Genomic DNA, 23,195 nt, shown 5'->3' with positions numbered 1-23,195 from the left:
CCCACTCACTATGTTTTCTTAATGAGTTTTTATATCTATATAAAATAAAAATGGTTCTTCTTTAAATCATTTTCAAATGCGTATTTGTGATTCCATCTTTCATTTCTTTAAACATTTTCTTTGTCAGTAATTTTTTATTTTGTATTTGATAATTCCAATATATGATGTCCTTGGGAAACTAATCTGTTGCTTATTGTTTCTGCTGACTCTCCCTCGTGGTAGCTTGTCCCCTTGTTTGTTTGGTGATCTTCGGTTGTGACCTCACATTAGTTGATCTTAATCTCTGGGTATACTAGTGGCCCAAATTAGGGACACTTCCCATGAAGATGGATTTGCATTTGCTTGCCAGGAGTTGGGGGCACTACAGACCTAGGACTACTTTAGTCACTTTGAGGATCTAGGCTTAATGTTGTCAGTCTCAAATTCAGCTTATCCATCTTTCTACTATCCTATGGTTTAGTCTCAGGATTGACTGCTACACCAATATTAGTATTTGCCCCCAGGACAATCTAGCCTTTTGTGCTTGCTTGCTGCTCCATGTTCCAACATGTGGTTTTAAAAATCCTTTAATGGGGAGAGGAAATGCAGCCTAGAGATTTATCTTAATTACTGTGAGGCTGGTAAATGCATTAAACTAATGTATCCTCTAGAATCTAGCTGTTTCTAAACAGGAGGACCTTCCAGAGTGTCTAGTCAAACATACTACCAGAAGAGGAGTCTAATTCTGGGTTGTTGTTGTTTTTTTAAGTTGAAAGAAGCTTACTGAAAAGGAGGAATATGCCTTTGTCCAAGCATATAATGGATTATATTTCACTTTTATCTCTATCATTCCTTGCTGGTAAAAGTAGAAAACTGAAATCTTAAGGAAACAAAGAAAATGAAAACTAATTTGTATGTAACCTGGTATGTTAAGAAATGGTAAGCATTACATAATTTTTTTTACCTGATTTACTGCTGTCTTGAAGTTGGAAAACACGAATGAGGTCAGTTTTTTGTGAAATCATTCTCTCTTTTAACATCCTGATGGCTCTACTTTCAACAGCATTCATCCTATGTTAAGAAAATAATTATTAGGTGAAAGTTACATAAGTCATCCTGTTCTGTTTCATTTTAATATGATTTGTTGCCACTCACCAGTTTCTACATTAAATGAACTGTCTAACTTAACAAATAGCATATTACTAGGTGGTGAATGTGTTTATATGTATGTGTGTGTGAAATTTTAAAAGGATTATCACCGGTATTTTCTTTTTGATTTCAAAGATTCACATGAGGGCTTCCCTGGTGGCGCAGTGGTTCAGAGACCGCCTGCCAATGTAGGGGACACGGGTTCATGCCCCGGTCCGGGAAGATCCCACATGCTGTGGAGTGGCTGGGCCCGTGAGCCATGGCCGCTGAGCCTGCGCGTCCTGAGCCTGTGCTCCGCAATGCAAGAGGCCACAACAGTGAGAGGCCCACGTACCACAAAAAAAAAAAAAAAAAACCAAAAATAAAACAAAGATTCACATGAACAATTAGTGTACGAGAATATCCAAGACAAGAAGGAAAACAAAGAGGGACTTGCTATAGCAGATGTTGAAATTTACCTTAAAGTTACTTAAAACAGCAGGTATTGACACAAGAGAAGACAGATACATACATGAATAGAATAGAATTTTCATAAATATAGTGAACTATAATATATATGGGAACAATATATATGACAAAGGAGGTATTAAAATTCAGTAGAAAAGGACGATTTTTAAAAATAGTGCTAGCACAATTAATGTCTGGATGTTAAACTTCTACCTCAGACCGTTTACAAAAATAAATTCAAAATAAAGGAGGAACAGAGGAACAAAGTAGTCATGAGTCACCCCCAAAAAGCAAAATGGCAGATGTAAATCCAACCATATCAATAATAACATCGTATTTGAATGGATTAAATAAATAAAAAAGCAGAGATTGTGAGACTGAATTAAAAAAATAAGATCCAACTATATGTTTTCTACAGGAGACACACTTTAGTTTCAAAGATACAAAGAGTTTGAAAGGAAAAAGTATACCATGCAAACAGCAATCAGAAGAGAGTTAGAGTGGCCATACTAATAGGAGACAAAATAGACTTTAAGACAAAAGCTATTACTAGAGAAAAAGAGGGATATTTTATAATGATAAAAGAACCAATCAGTCAAGAAGATGAAATAATTATAAAACATACATGAAACTAACAACAGAGCCCAAAGCTACATGAAACAAAAACTGACAGAATTGAGGGGGCAAATAGACAATTCAATAATAACAGTTGGGGACTTCAGTACTCTACTTTCAATAACAGATAGAACAACTGGGCAGAAAATCAAAAAGGATATAAAAGACTTGAACAGCACTATAAACCAATTGGATCTAACAGATTTGTATAAAACACTTCACCCAACATCAGCAGGATATATATTCTTCTAAAGCGTATATGGAATATTCTCCACAATAAGACCCCATGTTAGGCCATAACGTAAGTCTCAATAGATTTAAAATGATTAAAACCATACAAAGTATCTTTCCTGGCTACAAATAAATAAATAAATTAGAGAGTAATAACAAAGAAATTGGGAAAATCACCATGTAAGGAAATTAAGCAATACAATCCTAAATAACCAATGGGTCAAAGAAGAAATCACAACAGAAATAGAAAATACTTTAAGATGAATGAAACTGTAAATACAACATGCCAAAACATATGAGATGCAATTAAAGCACTGCTTAGAGGAAAATATATATCCATAAATACCTATATTAAAAAAGAAAGATATCAAATCAATAGCATAATGTCTATCTTCAAAAGCTAGAAAAAAAGATTAAACTAAAATCCAAAGCAAATACATGGACAGAAATAATAAAAAAAGAGGAGAAATACATGAAATAGAGAAATAAAAAAACAATAGAGAAAATCAATAGAACCAAAAATTGGTTCCTCGAAAAGATCAATAAAATTGACAAACTTTTAGCTAGACTGGCTAAGGAAAAAAAAAAGACCCAAATTTCTAAAATCAAATGATTTTAGAAAGAGGGGTCATCACATCTGACCTTATAGAAATAAAAAGTATAAGGGAATACTATGAACAATTGTACACCAACAAATTAGATAATGGACAAATTCCTATAAAGATACAAATTACCAAAATTGGCTAGGAAGAAATAGAAAACTGAACATACCTGGAACAAGGAACAAGACTGAATAAGTAATCAGACAACTTCTCACAAAAAAAAGCTCAGGGCCAGATGGCTTCACTGGTGAATTCTACCAAACATTTAAAGAAGAATTAATACCAATCATTCACAAACTCTTCCAAAAAATAGAAAAGGTGGGAATACTACCCATCTTATTATATAAAGCCAGTATTACCATGATACCAAGACCAAAGATCACAAGAAAACTACAGACCAATAACTCTTATGAATATAGATGGAAAATCCCCAACAAAATACTAGCAAACTGCATCTAGCAATATATAAAAAGGATCATATACCATTAACAAGTGGGATGTATCCCAAGAATGCGAGGTTTGTTTAACATCCCAAATTAATCAATGTAACACATCATATTAATAGAATAAAGGACAAAATCCACATGATCATCTCAGTACATTCAGAAAAAGTATTTGACAAAATCCAACACTCTTCATGATAAAAACAGTCAACAAACTAGGCATGGAAGGGAACATCCTCAACCTGATAAGGGGCGTCTGCAAAAAACACATAGCTAATATACATAATGCTGAAAGAGTGAATATGTCCCTCTTAAGATCAGGAAGAAGACAAGGGTATCTGCTCTCACCACTTCTATTCAATATTGGTTTGGAGGTTCTAGCCAGGCAGTTAAGCAAGAAAAGAAAGTAAAAGGCATCCAGATTGGAAAGGAAGAAGTAAAACTATCCGCATTCACAGATAATATGATCTTGTATATAGGAAATCCCATAGATTCCACTAAAAACTATTAGAACTTTGTACAGCAACTATACTTCAATAAAAAAGATAAATTAAAAAAACTATTAGAACTAATAAAGAAGTTCATTAAGATTGCACAACATACAAAAATCAACTGTATTTCTATACATTATAAATGAATAATCCAAAAATGTAATTAAGAAAACAATCCCAGCTCTCACTCCCTCTTGTGAGAACACCAGAATCACAACTAGCTGCTGAACAATCATCGACAGGAAGACACTGGAACTCACCGAAAAAGATACCCCACATCCAAAGACAAAGGAGAAGCCACAATGAGACAGTAGGAGGGGCGCAATCACGGTAAAATCAAATCCCATAACCGGTGGGTGGGTGACTCACAGACTGGAGAACACTTACACCACAGAAGTCCACCCACTGGAGTGAAGGTTCTGAGACCCACGTCAGGCTTCCCAACCTGGGGGTCCGGCAACGGAAGGAGGAATTCCTAGAGAACCAGACTTTGAGGCCTCGTGGGATGTGACTGCAGGACGTTGACAGGACTGGGAGAAACAGAGACCCCACTCTTGGAGGGCACATACTAAGTAGTGTGTGCATCGGGACCCAGGGGAAGGAGCAGTGACCCCAGGGGAGACTGAACCAGACCTACCTGCTAGTGTTGGAGGCTCTCCTGCAGAGGCGGGGGGTGGCTGTGGCTCACCGTGGGGACAAGGACACTGGCAGCAGAAGTTCTGGGAGGGACTCCTTGGCGTGAGCCCTCCCAGAGTCTGTCATTAGCCCCACCAAAGAGCCCAGGTAGGCTCCAGTGTTGGGGTGCCTCAGGCCAAACAACCAACAGGGAGGGAACCCAGCCCCACCCATCAGCAGTCAAGAGGATTAAAGTTTTACTGAGCTCTGCCCACCAGAGCAACAGCCAGCTCTACCCACCACCACTCCCTCCCATCAGGAAGCTTGCACAAGCCTCTTAGATACCCTCACCCACCAGAGGGCAGACAGCAGAAGCAAGGAGAATTAGAATCCTGCAGCCTGTGGAACAAAAACCACATTCACGGAAAGACAGACAAGATGAAAAGGCAGAGGGTTATGTACCAGATGAAGGAACAAGATAAAACCCCAGAAAAACAACTAAATGAAGTGGAGATAGGCAACCTTCCAGAAAAAGAATTCAGAATAATGATAGTGAAGATGATCCAGGACCTTGGAAAAAGAATGGAGGCAAAGATTGAGAAGATGCAAGAAATGTTTAACAAAGACCTAGAAGAATTCAAGAACAAACAAACAGAGATGAACAATACAATAACTGAAATGAAAACTACACTAGAAGGAATCAATAGCAGAATAACTGAGGCAGAAGAACGGATAAGTGACTTGGAAGACAGAATGGTGGAGTTCACTGCTGCAGAACAGAATAAAGAAAAAAGAATGAAAAGAAATGAAGACTGCCTAAGAGACCTCTGGGACAACAGTAAAGGCAACAACATTCGCATTATAAGGGTCCCAGAAGGCGAAGAGAGAGAGAAAGGACCACAGAAAATTGTTGAAGAGATTATAGTCGAAAACTTCCCTAACATGGGAAAGGAAATAGCCACCCAAGTCCAGGAAGCACAGCAAGTCCCATACAGGACAAACTCAAGGAGAAACACACCAAGACACATAGTAATAAAACTGGCAAAAATTAAAGAGAAAGAAAAATGATTGAAAGCAGCAAGGGAAAAACAACAAATAACATACAAGGGAACTCCCATAAGGTTAACAGCTGATTTCTCAGCAGAAACTCTACAAGCCAGAAGGGAGTGGCATGATATACTTAAAGTGATGAAAGGGAAGAAACTACAACCAAGATTACTCTACCCAGCAAAGATCTCATTCAGATTTGATGGAGAAATTAAAAGCTTTACAGACAAGCAAAAGCAAAGAGAATTCAGCACCACCAAACAAGCTCTACAACACATGCTAAAGGAACTTCTCTAAGTGGGAAACACAAGAGAAGAAAAGGATCTACAAAAACAAACCTAAAACAATTAAGAAAATGGATATAGGAACATACATATCCATAATTACCTTAAACGAGAGTGGATTAAATGCTCCAACCAAAAGACACAGGCTTGCTGAATGGACACAAAAACAAGACCCATATATATGCTGTCTACAAAAGACCCACCTCAGACCTAGGTACACATACAGACTGAAAGTGAGGGGATGGAAAAAGATACTCCATGCAAATGGAAATCAAAAGAAAGCTGGAGTAGCAATACTCATATCAGATAAAATAGACTTTAACATAAAGAATGTTACAAGAGACAAAGAAGGACACTACATCATGATAAAGGGATCAATCCAAGAAGAAGATATAACAATTATAAATATATATGCACCCAACACAGGAGCACCTCAATACATAAGGCAAATGCTAACAGCTGTAAAAGAGGAAATAGACAGTAACACAATAATAGTGGAGGACTTTAACACCTCACTTACACCAATGGAAAGACCATCCAAACAGAAAATAAATAAGGAAACACAAGCTCTAAATGACACCGTAGGCCAGATAGATTTAACTGATATTTATTTATAGGACATTCCATCCAAAAACAGCAGATAACACTTTCTTCTCCAGTGCACATGGAACATTCTCCAGGATAGATCACACCTCGGGTCACAAATCAAGCCTCAGTAAATTTAAGAAAATTGAAATCATATCAAGCATCTTTTCTGACCACAACACTATGAGACTAGAAATCAATTACAGGGAAAAAAAAGTAAAAAACAAAAACACATGGAGGCTAAAAAATACGTTACTAAATAACCAAGAGATCACTGAAGAAATCAAAGAGGAAGTCAAAAAATACCTAGAGACAAATGACAATGAAAACATGACAATGCAAAACCTATGGGATGCAGCAAAAGCAGTGCTAAGAGGGAAGTTTATAGATATACAAGCCTACCTCAAGAAACAAGAAAAATCTCAAATAAACAATCTAACCTTACACCTAAAGGAACTAGAGAAAGAAGAACAAACAAAACACAAAGTTAGCAGAAGGAAAGAAATCATAAAGATCAGGGCAGAAATAAACGAAATAGAAACAAAGAAAACAATAGCAAAGATCATTAAAACTAAAAGCTGGTTCTTTGAGAAGATAAACAAAATAGATAAACCATTAGCCAGACTCATCAAGAAAAGAGGGAGAAAACTCAAATCAATAAAATTACAAATGAAAAAGGAGAAGTTACAACAGACACCACAGAAATACAAAGCATCCTAAGAGACTACTACCAGCAACTCTATGCCAAAAAAATGAACAACCTGGAAGAAATGGACAAATTCTTAGAAAGGTATAACCTTCCAAGACTGAACCAGGAAGATATACAAAATATGAACAGACCAATCACAAGTAATGAAACTGTGATTAAAGATCTTCCAAAAAACAAAAGTCCAGGCCCAGAGGGCTTCACAGGTGAATCCTATCAAACATTTAGAGAAGCGCTAACACCCATCCTTCTCAAACTCATCCAAAACTGTAGAGGAAGGAACACTCCCAAACTCATTCTATGAGGCCACCATCACCCTGATACCAAAACCAGACAAAGATACTAAAAAAAAAGAAAATTACAGACCAATATCACTGATGAATATAGATGCAAAAATCCTCAACAAAATACTAGCAAACAGAATCCAACAACACATTAAAAGGATCATACACCATGATCAAGTGGGATTTATCCCAGGGATGCAAGGATTCTTCAATATATGCAAATCAATCAAAGTGATATACCATATTAACAAACTGAAGAATAAAAACCATATGATCATCTCAATAGATGCAGAAAAAGCTTCTGACAAAATTCAACACCCATTTATGATAAAAACTCTCTAGAAAGTGGGCATAGAGGGAACCTGCCTCAACATAATAGAGGCCATGTATGACAAACCCACAGCAAACATCATTCTCAAAGGTGAAAAACTGAAAGCATTTCCTCTAAGATCAGGAACAAGACAAGGATGTCCACTCTCACCACTATTATTCCACATAGTTTTGGAAGTCCTAGCCACGGCAATCAGAGAAGAAAAAGAAATAAAAGGAATACAAATTGGAAAAGAAGAAGTAAAACTGTCACTGTCTGCAGATGACATGATACTATACATAGAGAATCCTAAAAATGCCACGAGAAAACTACTAGAGCTAATCAATGCATTTGGTAAAGTTGCAGGATACAAAATTAATGCACAGAAATCGCTGGCATTCCTATACACTAATGATGAAAAATCTGAAAGAGAAATTCAGGAAACACTCTCATTTACCACTGCAACAAAAAGAATAAAATACCGAGGAATAAACCTACCTAGGGAGACAAAGACCTATATGCAGAAAACTATAAGACACTGATGAAAGAAATTAAAGATGGTACTGACAGATGGAGAGATATACCATGTTCTTGGATTGGAAGAATCAACATTGTGAAAATGACTATACTACCCAAAGCAATCTACAGATTCAATGCAATCCCTATCAAATTACCAATGGCATTTTTTACAGAACTAGCACAAAAAATCTTAAAATTTGTATGGAGACACAAAAGACCCTGAATAGCCAAAGCAGTCTTGAGGGAAAAAAACGGAGCTGGAAGAATCAGACTCCCTGACTTCAGACTATACTACAAAGCTACAGTAATCAAGACAATATGGTACTGGCACAAAAACAGAAACATAGGTCAATGGAGCAAGATAGAAAGCCTGGAGATAAACCCATGTACCTATGGTCAACTAATCTATGACAAAGGAGGCAAGGATATACAATGGAGAAAAGACAGTCACTTCAATAAGGGGTGCTGGGAAAACTGGACAGCTGCATATAAAAGAATGAAATTAGAACACTCGCTAACACCAAACACAAAAATAAACTCAAAATGAATTCAAGACCTAAATGTAAGACTGGACACTATAAAACTCTTAGAGGAAACCATAGGAAGAACACTCTTTGACATAAATCACATAAAGATCTTTTTTGATCCACCTCCTAGAGTAATGGAAATAAAAACAAAAATAAACAAATGGGACCTAATGAAACTTAAAAGCTTTTGCACAGCAAAGGAAACCATAAACAAGACGAAAAGACAACCCTCAGGCTGAGAGAAAATATTTGCAAACTAATCAACGGACAAAGGATTAATCTCCAAAATATATAAACAGCTCATGCAGCTCAAAATTAAAGAAACAAACAACCCAATCCAAAATGGGCAGAAGACCTAAATAGACATTTCTCCAAAGAAGACATACAGATGGCCAAGAAGCACATGAAAAGCTGCTCAACCTCACTAATTATTAGAGAAATGCAAATTGAAACTACAATGAGGTATCACCTCACACCAGTGAGAATGGGTATCATCAGAAAATCTACGAACAAATGCTGGAGAGGGTGTGGAAAAAAGGGAACCCTCTTGCCCTGTTCGTGGGAATGTAAACTGATACAGCCACTATGGAGAACAGTATGGAGGTTCTTTAAAAAACTAAAAATAGAATTACCATATGATCCAGCAATCCCACTACTGGGCATATACCCAGAGAAAACCATAATTCAAAAAGACACATGCGGGCTTCCCTGGTGGCGCAGTGGTTAAGAATCCACCTGCCAATGCAGGGGACATGAGTTCGAGCTCTGGTCTGGGAAGATCCCACATGCTGCGGAGCAACTAAGCCCGTGTGCCACAACTGCTGAGCCTGTGCTCTAGAGCCCGTGAGCCACAACTACTGAGCCCATGTGCTACAACTACTGAAGCCTGTGTGCCTGGAACCCATGCCCCACAGCAAGAGAAGCCACTGCAGTGAGAAGCCTGCGCACCACAATGAAGAGTAGTTCCCGCTCGCCTCAACTAGAGAAAGCCCGCACGCAGCAATGAAGACCCAAAACAGCCAAAAAAAAGAATAAATAAAATAAATTAAAAAAAAAAAAGACACATGCACCCCAATGTCCATTGCAGCACTATTTACAATAGCCAGGTCATGGAAGCAACCTAAATGCCCATTGACAGACAAATGGATAAAGAAGATGTGGTACATATATACAATGGAATATTACTCAGTCATAAAAAGGAACGAAATTGAGTCATTTGTTGAGATGTGGATGGATGTAGAGACTGTCATACAGAGTGAAGTAAGTCAGAAAGAGAAAAACAAATATTGTATATTAATGCATGTACGTGGAACCTAGAAAAATGGTACAGATGAACTGGTTTGCAGGGCAGAAGTTGAGACACAGATGTAGAGAACAAACGTATGGACACCAAGGGCAGAAAGCTGCTGGCGGGTGGGGGTGGGGGTGTGATGATTTGGGCAATTGGGAGTGACATGTATACACTGATGTGTATAAAATTGATGACTAACAAGAACCTGCTGTATAAAAAAATAAATTAAATTAAATTTAAAGATTAAAAAAAAAACAATCCCACTTACTACAGCACCAAAAAGAATAAAACACTTAGAAATGAATTTAACAAAGGAAGTCCAAGACTTGCACACTGAAAAGCACAAAATATTTTTCAAGGAAATTAAAGAAGATCAAAATAAATAGAACAATATGGACTGGAATATTTAATATTGTTAAAATGGCAATAGCCCGAAATTGATATTACATATTCAAAATAATCCCTATCAAAATCCCAGTGGGCATTTTTGCATAAGTTGACAAGCTGATTCTAAAATCACATGGAAAACAATCTTAAAAAAGAAGACTCAAATTCAACTCATTTTTCCCAATTTCAAAGTTACCAAAAAGCTACAGTAATCAAGACAGGGTGTTACTCACATTACGATAGTCATATAGGTCAATGGAGTACAACTTAAAGTTCAGAAATAAACCCATACCTTTATGGTCAATTAATTTTTGACAACTGTGCCAAGACAGTCAAATAGAGGAAGGATAGTCTTTCCCACTGATGTTGCTGGGAAAATTGAATATCCACATTTTAAAGAATAAGGTTGGACCCTTACCTCACACTATACACAAAAATTAACTCAAAATGGATCAGATATCCAAATATAAGAACTTAATCTATAAAAATAATCTATAAAATTCTCAGAAGAAAACATAGGAATAAAGCCTCATGACTTTGACTTAGGCAGTTGGTTCTTAGATACCTCATCACAAGCAGAAAAGAGAAAACAGATATATTGGATTTCATCAAAATTAAAAACTTTTGTGCTGCAAATAATAACATCAAGAAAGTGAAAAGACATCCCATAGAATGGAAGAGACTATTTGCAAATCATATATCTAATAAGTGACATGAATATAGGATATATGAATAACTCTTACAATGCAATAATAAAAAGAGTAGTTACTCAATTGAAAATGGAAAAAGGATCTGAAAGAGACATTTCACTAAAGAAGATATACAAATGCCCAAAAAGAACATGAAAAGATCCTCAAAGTCATTGGTCATGAGGGAAATGTAAATCAAAACCAAGAGTTCCTACCTCACATCCACTAAGATGGCTATAATCAAAAAGACAGATCATAACAAGGGTTGTCAAGGATGTGGAGAAATTGGAATCTTCATACATTGCTGGTGGGAATGTAAAATTGTTCATCCCCTTGGGAAAAAAGCTTGCAAGTTCCTCAAAATGTTAAACATAACCATTACTATATAAGCCAGCAATTCCACTTTCATGTATATACCCAAGAGAAATGAAAACAAATGTATACACAAAACCCTGTCCACCAACGTTCAAAACAACATTATTCATAGTAGCCAAAAAGTGGAAACAACCCACATTTCTATTAGCTGATAAATGGACAAAGAAAATGAGGTCTATTGATACAATGGAATGTTATTCAGCCATTAAAAGGACTGAAGTACTGACACATGTTACAACATGAATGAACCTCAAAAGCACTGTGCTAAGAAAAAGAAGCTAGTCACAAAAGACCACATATTGTGTAATCCTATTTACATGACATTTCCAGAATAGGCAAATCTATAGGGACAGAAAGTAGATTAGTGGTTAACTAGAGTTGTGATGTGGGGGGCGGTGGCCAGGGATGGGGAGGCGATAATGATGAGTGACTACTAATGGATACAAGTTTTCTTTTTAGGATGGAACAAATGTTCAAAAATTAGTTTATGGTGATGTTACACAACTCTGTAAATATACCAAATATCATTGAATTGTATAATTTGGTAAACTTTCAACAAAGCTGTTAAAATAAATTACAAATATATATGTAATATATATATATGTAATATATGTGTGTGTGTGTGTGTGTGTGTGTGTGTGTGTGTATAAAATTTATGTGGAGACATTTTTCTACTGAAGGGGAAAATCCAAAAGTTATAATGAAATTATAAAATGTGATTTCATAGAATAAAGCAAAATCAAGACACCAACAAAATATATGCATCATGCCCATAAAAATCCTCCATCCCTTCTATGCAAACAATTCCTAAAAATTTATCAGAAAATGACAAACAGCGCAATATAAAATAGGGGAATACTATAAACAAGAAATTCAAAGAAAAGAAAATGCAATGTTCAAAAATACAAGATGGGTAAACTCAGCTGTCTAAAATATGCTAATTAAAACAATGAGATTTATCATTTTTATCCATCAGCTTGGCAAAAATTAAGAAGAGTAATAACTTATGAGACTAATGAGGATGTGGAGAAATTAATATGTTGTTTTCCAGATTGTTAATTGTTACAACTCTTTTGGAGTATCTAGCAAATTTTAAACATTATAAATCGTATATTTTGAAATCTTATGTAAAAAAAGCACTAAAAACTTATGGATATGTGTATATATATATGTACACACAGACAGACAGACACACACACACACAGAGGAATGTTTGTTATAGTATTGCTTTTAAGTACAAAACCCTAGAACCAATCTGGATGGCCATCAGTTGAATACGATTTAGCTATCCATAATTGTTATGGTATACATATACTACAGAATATTATGCATCTATCAAAAAGAATGAGTTAGGTCTATATGTATGAACTTGGAGTAATGTTCACGATATAATCTTTAGGGAAAGAGTCAGTTGCAGAATAGACCGTGCAGTGTGATTCTATCTTTGTTTAAAAAAAAAAGTATGTATGTTGTTTACTGCCTTTCTCCTCCCACAGGGATATGCTTTGATGAGGGAAAAGACTTTTGCCTATTTTGTTTATTTCAATATCATCTGTGCCTAGAACAGTGTCTGACACATAGTAGGTGCTCAACATTTTTTTAATTCAATGAATGAGTAATTGCTTGTCTATTTTTGTAGGAGCAAGGAGAAGAGGGTGGAAGGATCCTCTCTAGGCTATTAATTTCAGTTGCCTCTGAGGAAAAGAATTACTGGGAGGGAAGATCATTAACATTTTCTTTATACATCTTTGTTTTGTCTCACTTGTTAACAATAAACATATTCATTCTATAATATAAAAAATATTAAAAAGATAATGTCAAAGGGAGGAATGGGAGATAAGCTATGAATGCCATCACAGAGAGACACATACTCAACTCAGTCATATACACTTCTGGGTAGAGAAGAGCCAAAGAGGCAAGAGCAGACTGGGCTGTCTGGGGGCAGAGAAGGCTGGAGGTTACAGGAGTGGGTGGGTGCAGAGACTTTCTTTTCCTTATGTTCAATTAGGGACTGTTTGTGGATGCTGATGGCTTTATCCATCTAAAGAGATGTATACATTGAAAATTGCTGCTCTTGGTTTCAAATATGAGCGCATTCACCACTTGGCTTCTGGAATTACTTCCATTTTGTTTATACCAATGAGTAACGAGTAAGTCATTTTCTTCACTCCCGTGGCTGCTCTTAGTCACTCTGGACTGGTTCTACTTGGTCACTAGTACCAGAGCTCAAAAATCTCCTTAGAGTATACATACCTTTGGTAAAGAGGCCTCAAGCATGTTGCCCTAGTTACTTGGTACTGGAAAAATCGGGGGGGCGTACCAGAACTCACTCTGATGTAAGCTCCTCGATTGCTACCTTCTTCATAATAATTAGATGCAGAAAATACAGTAATAACCTGGTTAAAGAGAGTGTGAGGTTCACATAGAGTTAGTTCTCAAAAGGTCCTTCAATAAAGTCAGAAACAGCTCAATTCTTAAAAAGCAAAAATCAAAGTTCAAAATCCATACAAATCATCCAAGTCTGATGTGATTTCCTGTGATTCCATTGAAGAGAAACAAGGCTTTGAAATCACTGTCTCCAGGAGTACTAACTTCTAGCCACTCATCCCCACAGTGCATGGCCTAGCAATCTTGTGTACAATTTCAGTTCCGTATCTTACAATCCTCCTGAATGCTCAGTTCTGTAAATTCTAATTTTCCAAGGGGGTAAAGCCTTTATTTTCTTTCCTTGTGCTATTTGAGCATTCAAAATAAAACTTGTCTAGTATCACAGTCCTTTTCTTTTGTCTGTAGCTGACTGATTTAGAGGGTTTAGGGCCCCCCACAAAACCAGTGCTTTAAGGTCAGAGAAATAGTGGCTAGATAAGGGACCATGGCCACTCTGTTGGGAAGGAACCAGCCTTGGGGGCGTGGGGGAGGATGGGGAGCCTTGGGAGGGTAATACTTGTCAGTGACAGGAAAGCTGGTTTAGGCCCAGTCCTGCCCTAATGGGCAGGTCACTTCAGACAAACCACTGCTACTTTCTCCCGTTTTCTTATTACAAATAAACCCTAAATAATACTTGCCTTACCATTTCGCAATGTCAGTATGAGCCTCCAATGAACTAAAAGAGTTAGGAAAAGTAAAAGTGTTGAAATAGAAGGAAAGGCCATGCAATTTGGTATTCCTTTTTAATTATTGCTGTTCACTATGAGAAAAGGGGGCATCCCAGGACAACCTGGGACCAGAAACCAGCTCCTCAGGCCTCGCCTCTCTAGCCTATCAGACACCACTGAAGAAGCACAACGCATTCCATTTTAGTGGCTGCAGCGAAACTGCCCAGAGAGAGGGACTTGCTAGAGCTCACCTACTCAGTGAATAGAAGAGAAGTATGTTTTGTGGCTCTGCTCTGCACAGGGAAAGTGCAAAAGGTGAAAGAGAGCAAACTGGATTCACTGCTGCCTTTCTGTGCTCAGTGACGATAAGTACATTCTTAACCCCACTACTGGAGATTTGCCTTGCGATTAGCACAGAACAAAGCCTTTCTGTGTGTGTACTTAGTGCCATGTGTCAGAGTTTCTATCTCTGGGATTAGGGAAGATCGGAGAAATAAACCAAATATCTCTTAGGGTGAGGGACAGTGATCTACCAAAGCATGCAGTTCTGTTTTGGGCCTAGGGAAGACATTTTCCCGTGGGCTTCGAGGTCAGACACATCCTGTGAAGAAAGACTAGGCTTAGGGGAAGGATGTCTGTGATGATGTCACCAACACTGTTAGCTTACCTTCCCATCATGGCAAATTTCATACCCTTCGGGCTTACATTCATGAGACCTAATGAGCATCTTCAACTGGTATTTATTAAGAATCTTGGAGGTAATGTCTGGTCCAAAATAGCAGCCCCCTCCTCGACCTGTATTTGGGTAACAGCCTCTTTTGCCTCTAGGATCACTCCACAGAATGTCGATAACCTTGGAACAACAAATCAGATTAGGCTGCCACTTACAAGTGAGAGTTTATCTTTCTAGATTCCAACTTCTTTTCCAGAAATATTATCCCAAGTTATCCCAAAGTCTCACTATTTCTCATTCCTCCTTCAAAACTGTTTCACACTCATCTCCTCCATGAATCTTTTCCAGAATAATGTGAATGCCCATAGCCACCACAATCCCTTTCTACCCATCCCCAATTACCAATGTAGCAGTACTTAGTAACCATGAAGGATCATCCCTTGGGCTTTTTCTTTTCTTTTTTTTTTTAATTCCATCGCAATTGCTTCACAATTGCTTAACCTACAGGGTCTTTTCTCTTAAAAAGAACTTCACTGCCATGTTCAAAGGAGAAAGTAGCTCCCCACAGTGAACATACAGGCACTTGGTGTTTTTAATATGTTCAAAGAGATAAGGTAAGTCTCCCAGCTATGGTTTTGGCCCTGGTTTTTGTCCTGTTGAGTACATAGCATGATAAAGCCTTTTCCCCATCACAAATATAGGCAACTGTTCACCCAAGAATACCTTGTAAAGCATCTCCTTCACTTTTTGCCCTCCTTGATAAGCACATTCTCAGCTTCAGCAGTACACTTAGCCATTGACTGGTTTTCCACAAGTATGTTATTAGCATAACATTTCCTTGTGGGGATGAAAGAGGCAAGTGCAGCCTGCATGATGCTCACGACTGAAGACCCAAGTTTCTAATAATTTTTTCATAAAAAATTGGGGGCTCCCTGTTTGTAGCTCTGATCTACATATAATGTTTCTTTATTCAAACATCTCCTATGGGAGCTTCAGCAGTAGTGTGAAAAACTAGCTTTGTAGCTAAAGCTATGCAACCTTGAGAAAAGTCTTTGGGTCTTACTTTCTTTAAAATCAGAGATTTGGGCCAGATGGCTTGTGAAATATCTCAAAGTTCTAACAGACTTCATTTTCTAATTTTTCATAGTCTAATAGACTGTATTTTCCACATGTTTCTTTGAAGGGCATGAAGAAGCATGTATTTTAAGTTGTGCAGTTATTCTAGTGGGTCCAAATCAGATCTTAAAAAGACCAGAAATGGTTGTCCCACTAAACCTGACTGTACACCCATTTATAGGTCTGGTATTGAAGGGGAGCTAGAAATAAGTGAGGGGAAAAACAGTGAGGTGGAGAGAACAGAACTGGTAGGAGAACTTCTCTGGAATACTAAGCACCTCATCAGAACTGGAGAAACTGTGCACCAGGCACATTCCGGACACTTGCAGATGATTGATTTTTTTGATGATTGACTGAAGTGAGAATTAAAACCACCTAAGAAGATGCAGATCAGGATTCTCCTTTCTCCCCCACTGAATTCCAACACTGGCACAACCCTACCCTACAAATAAATATAATGGAACCCATTTACTTTGCTGGTGATTATGATGAAAATAACACTTGCATTTGAAACTGAGCCATATCTGAATCTTACACCATGAATTCATGTCTGGGAGACATGATCTGACCTTTAGTATAATGAAGGAGAAAACATGGAACACAAGGAGGCGTGTTTTATAAGGAGGGGATTAACTTTTAAATTCCTACATAAGATGCAAGTCATTTACAGCCAAAATTACCCCAGGAAAACCTTCTAAATTACTCTTAAAGCATAGTATACATGATTTTGTATATAAAACCCTATACAGACATATGGATGTGTGAATATTTTATATATGTGATAATGTAGAACATATGATAAATTATATGAAACTAAAATTTTATACTTTTTTCTCCTTTTTGCCATATGTATATAGTTGAAATTTACATAAGTTAAATGTACATATGATGGGACCCTGTTAAACTAGAATAAGCACTGGCCATGGAGTTAGCTCTTCAAGTGTCACCTATGTCACCATGGAACCTATTCGGGCCTTAGCTGACTCCTCAGTGAAATGAGGAAGATATAGCTAACATTCATTTTTCTTTGGTTCAAGGTCATAAGGGGTCATAAGGGGTATCAATTTTATAGAAGGGAGCTTCTTCAGAACCATCCATTCAATGAGTTCTGCATTTCCTTTCTCTGCCCAGAATTCATTCATTCATAAACTTTACAGAGACTGTGACGACAATATAGATTTAATTCTGAGGCTCACAAACAAAAAATGCTATAAAAGTCACTTTGTTGGTGAAACAAATTCCTCAGCAGAGACAATCTCTTTCCTCTCAACAACATCCTATCCACTGAAATGCAAGGGCCTTTGGGAGTACATGAAAGAATAAGTATTTACAACATTCCTTCCTGAAAATTTTCAAACCAAAGATTGGAAAGGTTTTTACTGAATGACAACTTTTGTATGACCTGGTCAACAAAAATCTATTTGTGTCTCAGCCTTTACACCTCCTAAATCCAAAATAAATCCTGCAAGTGTCCCATGCTTGCCTACAGTTTTAAGTAATCCAGTTTTCAAAAGTATGCTTTTGGGGAGAGATAATAGCTCTGAAGGATGTATCTAAACGCTTCTCTTCTAAGACACTAACACTGTAGATTCACTTTTGTATTTTCCCTTAGTTATGTGTCCTCCTTCCAGCTTTTGAATATGTCGTCTTAAAAGCTGTGCTCAGTCCAAACCTTCCAGCCAAGTACCTAGATGGCTTTAGATACCTACTCCTTGCCTACCCATCGCCTCATTGGATGAGGGGAGACTAGAGTAGTTCATTACTTTCTTGAGATCTCCCATCACTCTTTTTTTTTTTTTTTTTGCGGTACACAGGCTCCTCACTGTTGTGGCCTCTCCCGTTGCGGAGCACAGGCTCCGGAAGCGCAGGCTCAGGGGCCATGACTCACGGGCCCAGCCGCTCCACGGCATGTGGGATCTTCCCGGACCGGGGCACGAACCCGTGTCCCCTGCATCGGCAGGCGGACTCTCAACTACTGCGCCAACAGGGAAGCCCTCTCCTATCACTCTTAAATCATCTTTCCCTTCAGAAAAAGAGCATGGGCATTAAAGTCAGACCTGGGATCAAATCCTGCTCTATCTTTCAGTGACTAGCCAAGTGACTACAAAAAAGCCATTTCACTCTTGGGAGCCTTCTCAATGAAGCTGACTACCCTATTTAAAATTGCACCTCTGTCCCCTACCTCCAGTTCTCTGTTTCCCCTAACCTTGTTCTAGTTTTAATTTTTTCCATAGAACTTCTCACTTAACATAGTTACTTGGTATTGTTATATAATTATATATGTAATATTATATAAATAACTTCATATATACATATTATTTAGCTCCTCCCCCTAAAACATAAACTCCATGAGGGAATATATCTTAGGTCACTTACTTTCTCAAAAGCTTAGAACAGTGCCTGACACATAGTAGATACTCAATAAATTTTACTTGTTAAGTGGATTAAGAGAAGGGAGTCACTCAGGACATAAATAATTAAAATTATTTTTTAAACCTTTCTGGTCTCTTTGTTGTTTCAAGTCTGTCCTGAAAGAAGAGGTCACGCTTGTCTCTATACGATGACTCAGCTATGAATACATACATCCCCCACATCTCAGGGAATATAAGATAAAATTTAAATTACAGCACTCTGCCAAGAATCATGCACTTCCATGAGTATGGAACAAATAGCCTATGATCTTTACTGCAACACAGCTCACAGATATTAAGAAATAAAGTAATTGTGAAATCTGTTTTTACCTGGAAATTTCAACTCTAGCTAACTGAAGTGTGCATGTCCATGATATACCAGGAAATGAGGAAAGAAAATTAAAGGTACAACTGAAATTATTAAAATATTGGGAATGAGATTCTGGTCAATTTTACCCTGTGTCAGCTCCAGTCATGTACACTGAGTCTGTAAGATGCTTCATCTACATTGTTGGGGTGAGGGGAGGTTCTATTACAGAATAATGACCACCAGTTTCCTTCCTCCCACTTCTTAAGGCTCCATCTCTCTACAATTCTAACTCATCCAAGCTTCCAGACTCCCTGATTTTCTTCTTGTTCAACTCCAATCTTTCTGGCATCATCCTTTTTATTCACTATAACCTTTGGTCTTTGGAATTTAGATATCAAAATTTAAGGAGGCATCTTTTCCTACTTGCTATAGGATGCCTCTTATACTTCTTTGATTTCTAAATACTTTGAATGCACAAGCCAGTGATTAATTCTATTTCTCTCTTATTACCTCTTCCTCTCTCTCTCTATCCTCCCGCCTCTCTTTCTCCTCATTGATTAGGGATTATTTTATACCAGAAATCACATTTTAGGGACTTCCCTGGCAGTCCAGTGGTTAAGACTCCACGCTCAGGGTGTAGCTCGGGGTGTAGACTTAACCAAACTAGTCCAGGGAAGCCACTAAACAAATAAATGAGCAAGAAAGCAAATAATAACAAGCCCTAGAGGAGCATGGAAATAATTAGAGTTACTGTATTACCTAAAATATCCAGTTTTCAACAAAAAATTACAAGACATGCAAACACACACACACACACACACACACACACACACACACACACACACACACACACAGGGGAAAATAAGCAGACAATTGAAATTGCCTTTGAGGGGATTAGAAGTTGACTTAGCAGACAAGGATTTCAAACCAATTATTATAAATATTCTATTAAAACACAGCTATATATATATAACACTTCACTGAATAAGAACAGAATACATTTTCTTCTCAAGAGCACATGGAGCATTTTCCAAGATAGACCATATGCTAGAGCATTAAAAAAAAAGCCTCAATAAGTTTTAAAAGGATTTTAATCATGCTGAGTATGGTCTCCAACCACAAGTAAATTCAAGCAGAAATAATTAAGAGAAGGAAATATGGGAAATGCACAAATATACAGAAATTAAACAACATATTCCTAAAAAACATATAGGTTAAAGAAGAAATCACCAGAGAAATTAGAAAATACTTTGAGATGATTGAAAACTAAAGCACAATACAGCAAAACTTACAAGATGGAGCTAAAGCAGTACTTAAGGGAAACTTACAGCTTCATTAGCAAAGGAAAAAGAGTTCAAATCAGTGATACTACCTCTCACCTTAGGAAACTAGAAAAAGAAGAGCAAAATAAATCTAAATCAGAAGGAAGGAAATAATAAAGATTAGAGCAGAAATAAGTGAAGGAGAGAATAAAAAACAATAGAGAAAAGTCAATAAACCCAAAAGTTGATTCTTTGAAAAGACCAATAAAATTGACAAACCTTAGCGAGACCGACCAAGAAAAAAAGAGACTCAAATTACTAAAATCAGAAATGAAAGAGGAGACATCACTACCAACCTTGCAGATATTAAAAAAAAATTTTTAATATATATATATATTTCACATATATGTATATATTACAAACAACTTTAGGCCAACAAATTAGATAAATTAGATGAAATGGACAAATTTCAAGGAAGATACAAGCTATCAAGGATACCAAGATACAAACTACTCAAGAAGAAGTAGAAAATCTGAATAGAACTATAGCAAGAAAGAAGACTGAATTAGTAATTTTTAAACTGCCTACAAAGAAAAAAGCCTCGAAAAGTATCAAAGTGAAGCCAGCAACATACAAAATGGATTATACACCATGACCAAGTTGGATTTATCCCAGAAATGTAAGGTTGGTTTAACGTCTGAAATCAACCAATGTAATACACCACATTAGTAGAATAAAGGACAAACAATACATGATCGTCCTAATAGATACTGAAAAGCACTGACAAAGTCCAACACTCTTTCATAGTAGAAACACTCAAGAAAGTAGGCACAGAAGAGAAATTCCTCAATCTGATGAAGGGTAGGTAATAGACGGACAAACAGCTAATATACTTAATGGGAAAGACTGAATGCTTCCCCCTAATATTAGGAATTAGACAATGATGTCTACTCTCACCACTTCTATTTTTCAACACTGTACTAGAGGTTCTAGACAGGGCAATGAAGCAAGAAAAAGAAATAAAAGGGGCTTCCTTGGTGGCGCAGTGGTTGAGAGTCCACCTGCCGATGCAGGGGACACGGGTTCGTGCCCCGGTCCAGGAAGATCCCACATGCCGCGGAGTGGCTGGGCCCGTGAGCCATGGCCACTGAGCCTGCGCGTCCATAGCCTGTGCTCTGCAACGGGAGAGGCCACAACAGTGAGAGGCCCGCGTACAGCACAAAAAAAAAAAGAAGAAATCAAAGACTGCTTGATTGGAAAGGAAGAAGCAAAACTATCTTTATTCACAGATAACATGCTCTTGTTTATACAAAGTCCCAAGGAATCCACTAAAAACCATTAGAATGAACAAACAAGTTTATCAAGGTTCACAACATGAGATAAGTATACAAAAGTCAATGTATACCAGAAATGAACAATCCAAAATGCAATTAAGAAAACAATTCTATTTACAATAGCATCAAAAATATTTGGGAATAAACTAGGAATAACTTTAACAAGTGCCTCACTGTACGTGATTACAAAACACTGCTGAAATTAAAGATCTAAACAAATGGAAAGACATCCCACCTTCATGAAATTAAAGATATAATATTGTTAAGATTGCAATAGTAACCAAATTGATCCATGGATTCAAGGCAATCCCTACCAAAATCCCAGCTCTTTTTTGGTAGAAATTGGCAAGCTGATTCTAAAGTTCATATGGAAATTCAAGGGACCCAGAATAATCAAAATAATCTTGAAAAAGAAGAATAAAAGTGGAGAACTCACACTTCCCAGTTTCAAAACTTTCTACAAAGCTATAGTAATCAAAACTCTGTAGTAATGATAAAAAGATAGACATATAGATCATGGAATAGAATTAAGAGTCTAGAAATAAACCTTCATATTTATAGTCAATTGATTTTTCGGAAGGGTGTCAAGAAAATTCAAGGAGAGGAAGTCTTTTTAACAAATGGTGCTGCGATAATTGGATATCCACATGTAATAAAATCAATTTGGACACCTACCTCACACCATACACAAAAATTAACTCAAAATGGATTAGACACCTAGACGTAAGAACTAAAACTATAAAACTCTCAGAGGAAAACATAGAAATAAATCTTTATGATTTGGGGTTAGGCGATGGCTTCTTAGATACAACACCAAAGGCACAAAGCAAAAGCACTTCTTCTACTGTGACTGAGTAAAAGGAGCCACAGACAAAAGATCACATACTGTATGAATCCATTTCTATAATATGTCCAGAATAGAGAAATCTATTAAGACCAAAAGGAGATTAGTGGTGGGACTTCCCTGGTGGCACAGTGGATAGGACTCCGTGCTCCCAGTGCAGGGGGCCCGGGTTTGGTCCCTGGTTAGGGGACTAGATCCCACATGCATGTTGCAAGGAAGAGTCCGCATGCCACAACTAAAAAGACTGTCGGCTGCAACTAAGGGGCCCATGTGCCACAACTAAGGAGCCCACCTGATGCAACTAAGACCTGGCACAACCAAATAAATAAATAATTTTTTTTTTTTAAAAAGGAGATTAGTGGTGGGCTAAGTGTGCAGGGATGGTGGTCAGGGGTGGGGAGAGAATGGGAAGTGACTGGTAATAGGTATGTCAAGTACCTTTTTCAGGTATGAAAATGTTCTAAAATTAGATTGTGGGGATAGTTGTACAACATCGTGAATATACCAAACCCAATGAATTATATACTTTAAATACCATTTAAATATGGTATTTGAATGATATTTCAATTAAGCT

At 37.3% G+C, this 23,195-nt stretch overlaps 1 protein-coding gene across 1 annotated transcript in view; it reads right to left on the bottom strand.

The window, feature by feature from the left end:
- Positions 1-23,195, bottom strand: part of PPEF1 (protein phosphatase with EF-hand domain 1) — a gene marked incomplete at both ends in the record, with an annotated part of 123,834 nt that overhangs the window by 9,938 nt on the left and 90,701 nt on the right. Inside the window, 3 exons of the mRNA XM_082864221.1 lie at positions 944-1,050; positions 13,830-13,972; positions 15,339-15,524. Coding sequence (XP_082720347.1) covers positions 944-1,050; positions 13,830-13,972; positions 15,339-15,524 — 436 coding nt within the window. The remainder of the gene's footprint in view (positions 1-943; positions 1,051-13,829; positions 13,973-15,338; positions 15,525-23,195) is intronic.

Source organism: Leucopleurus acutus (assembly GCF_964270905.1).
Source record: "Leucopleurus acutus genome assembly, chromosome: X".
Taxonomy (NCBI): Eukaryota; Metazoa; Chordata; class Mammalia; order Artiodactyla; family Delphinidae; genus Leucopleurus; species Leucopleurus acutus.
This window is presented reverse-complemented; position numbering and strand designations above follow the sequence as displayed.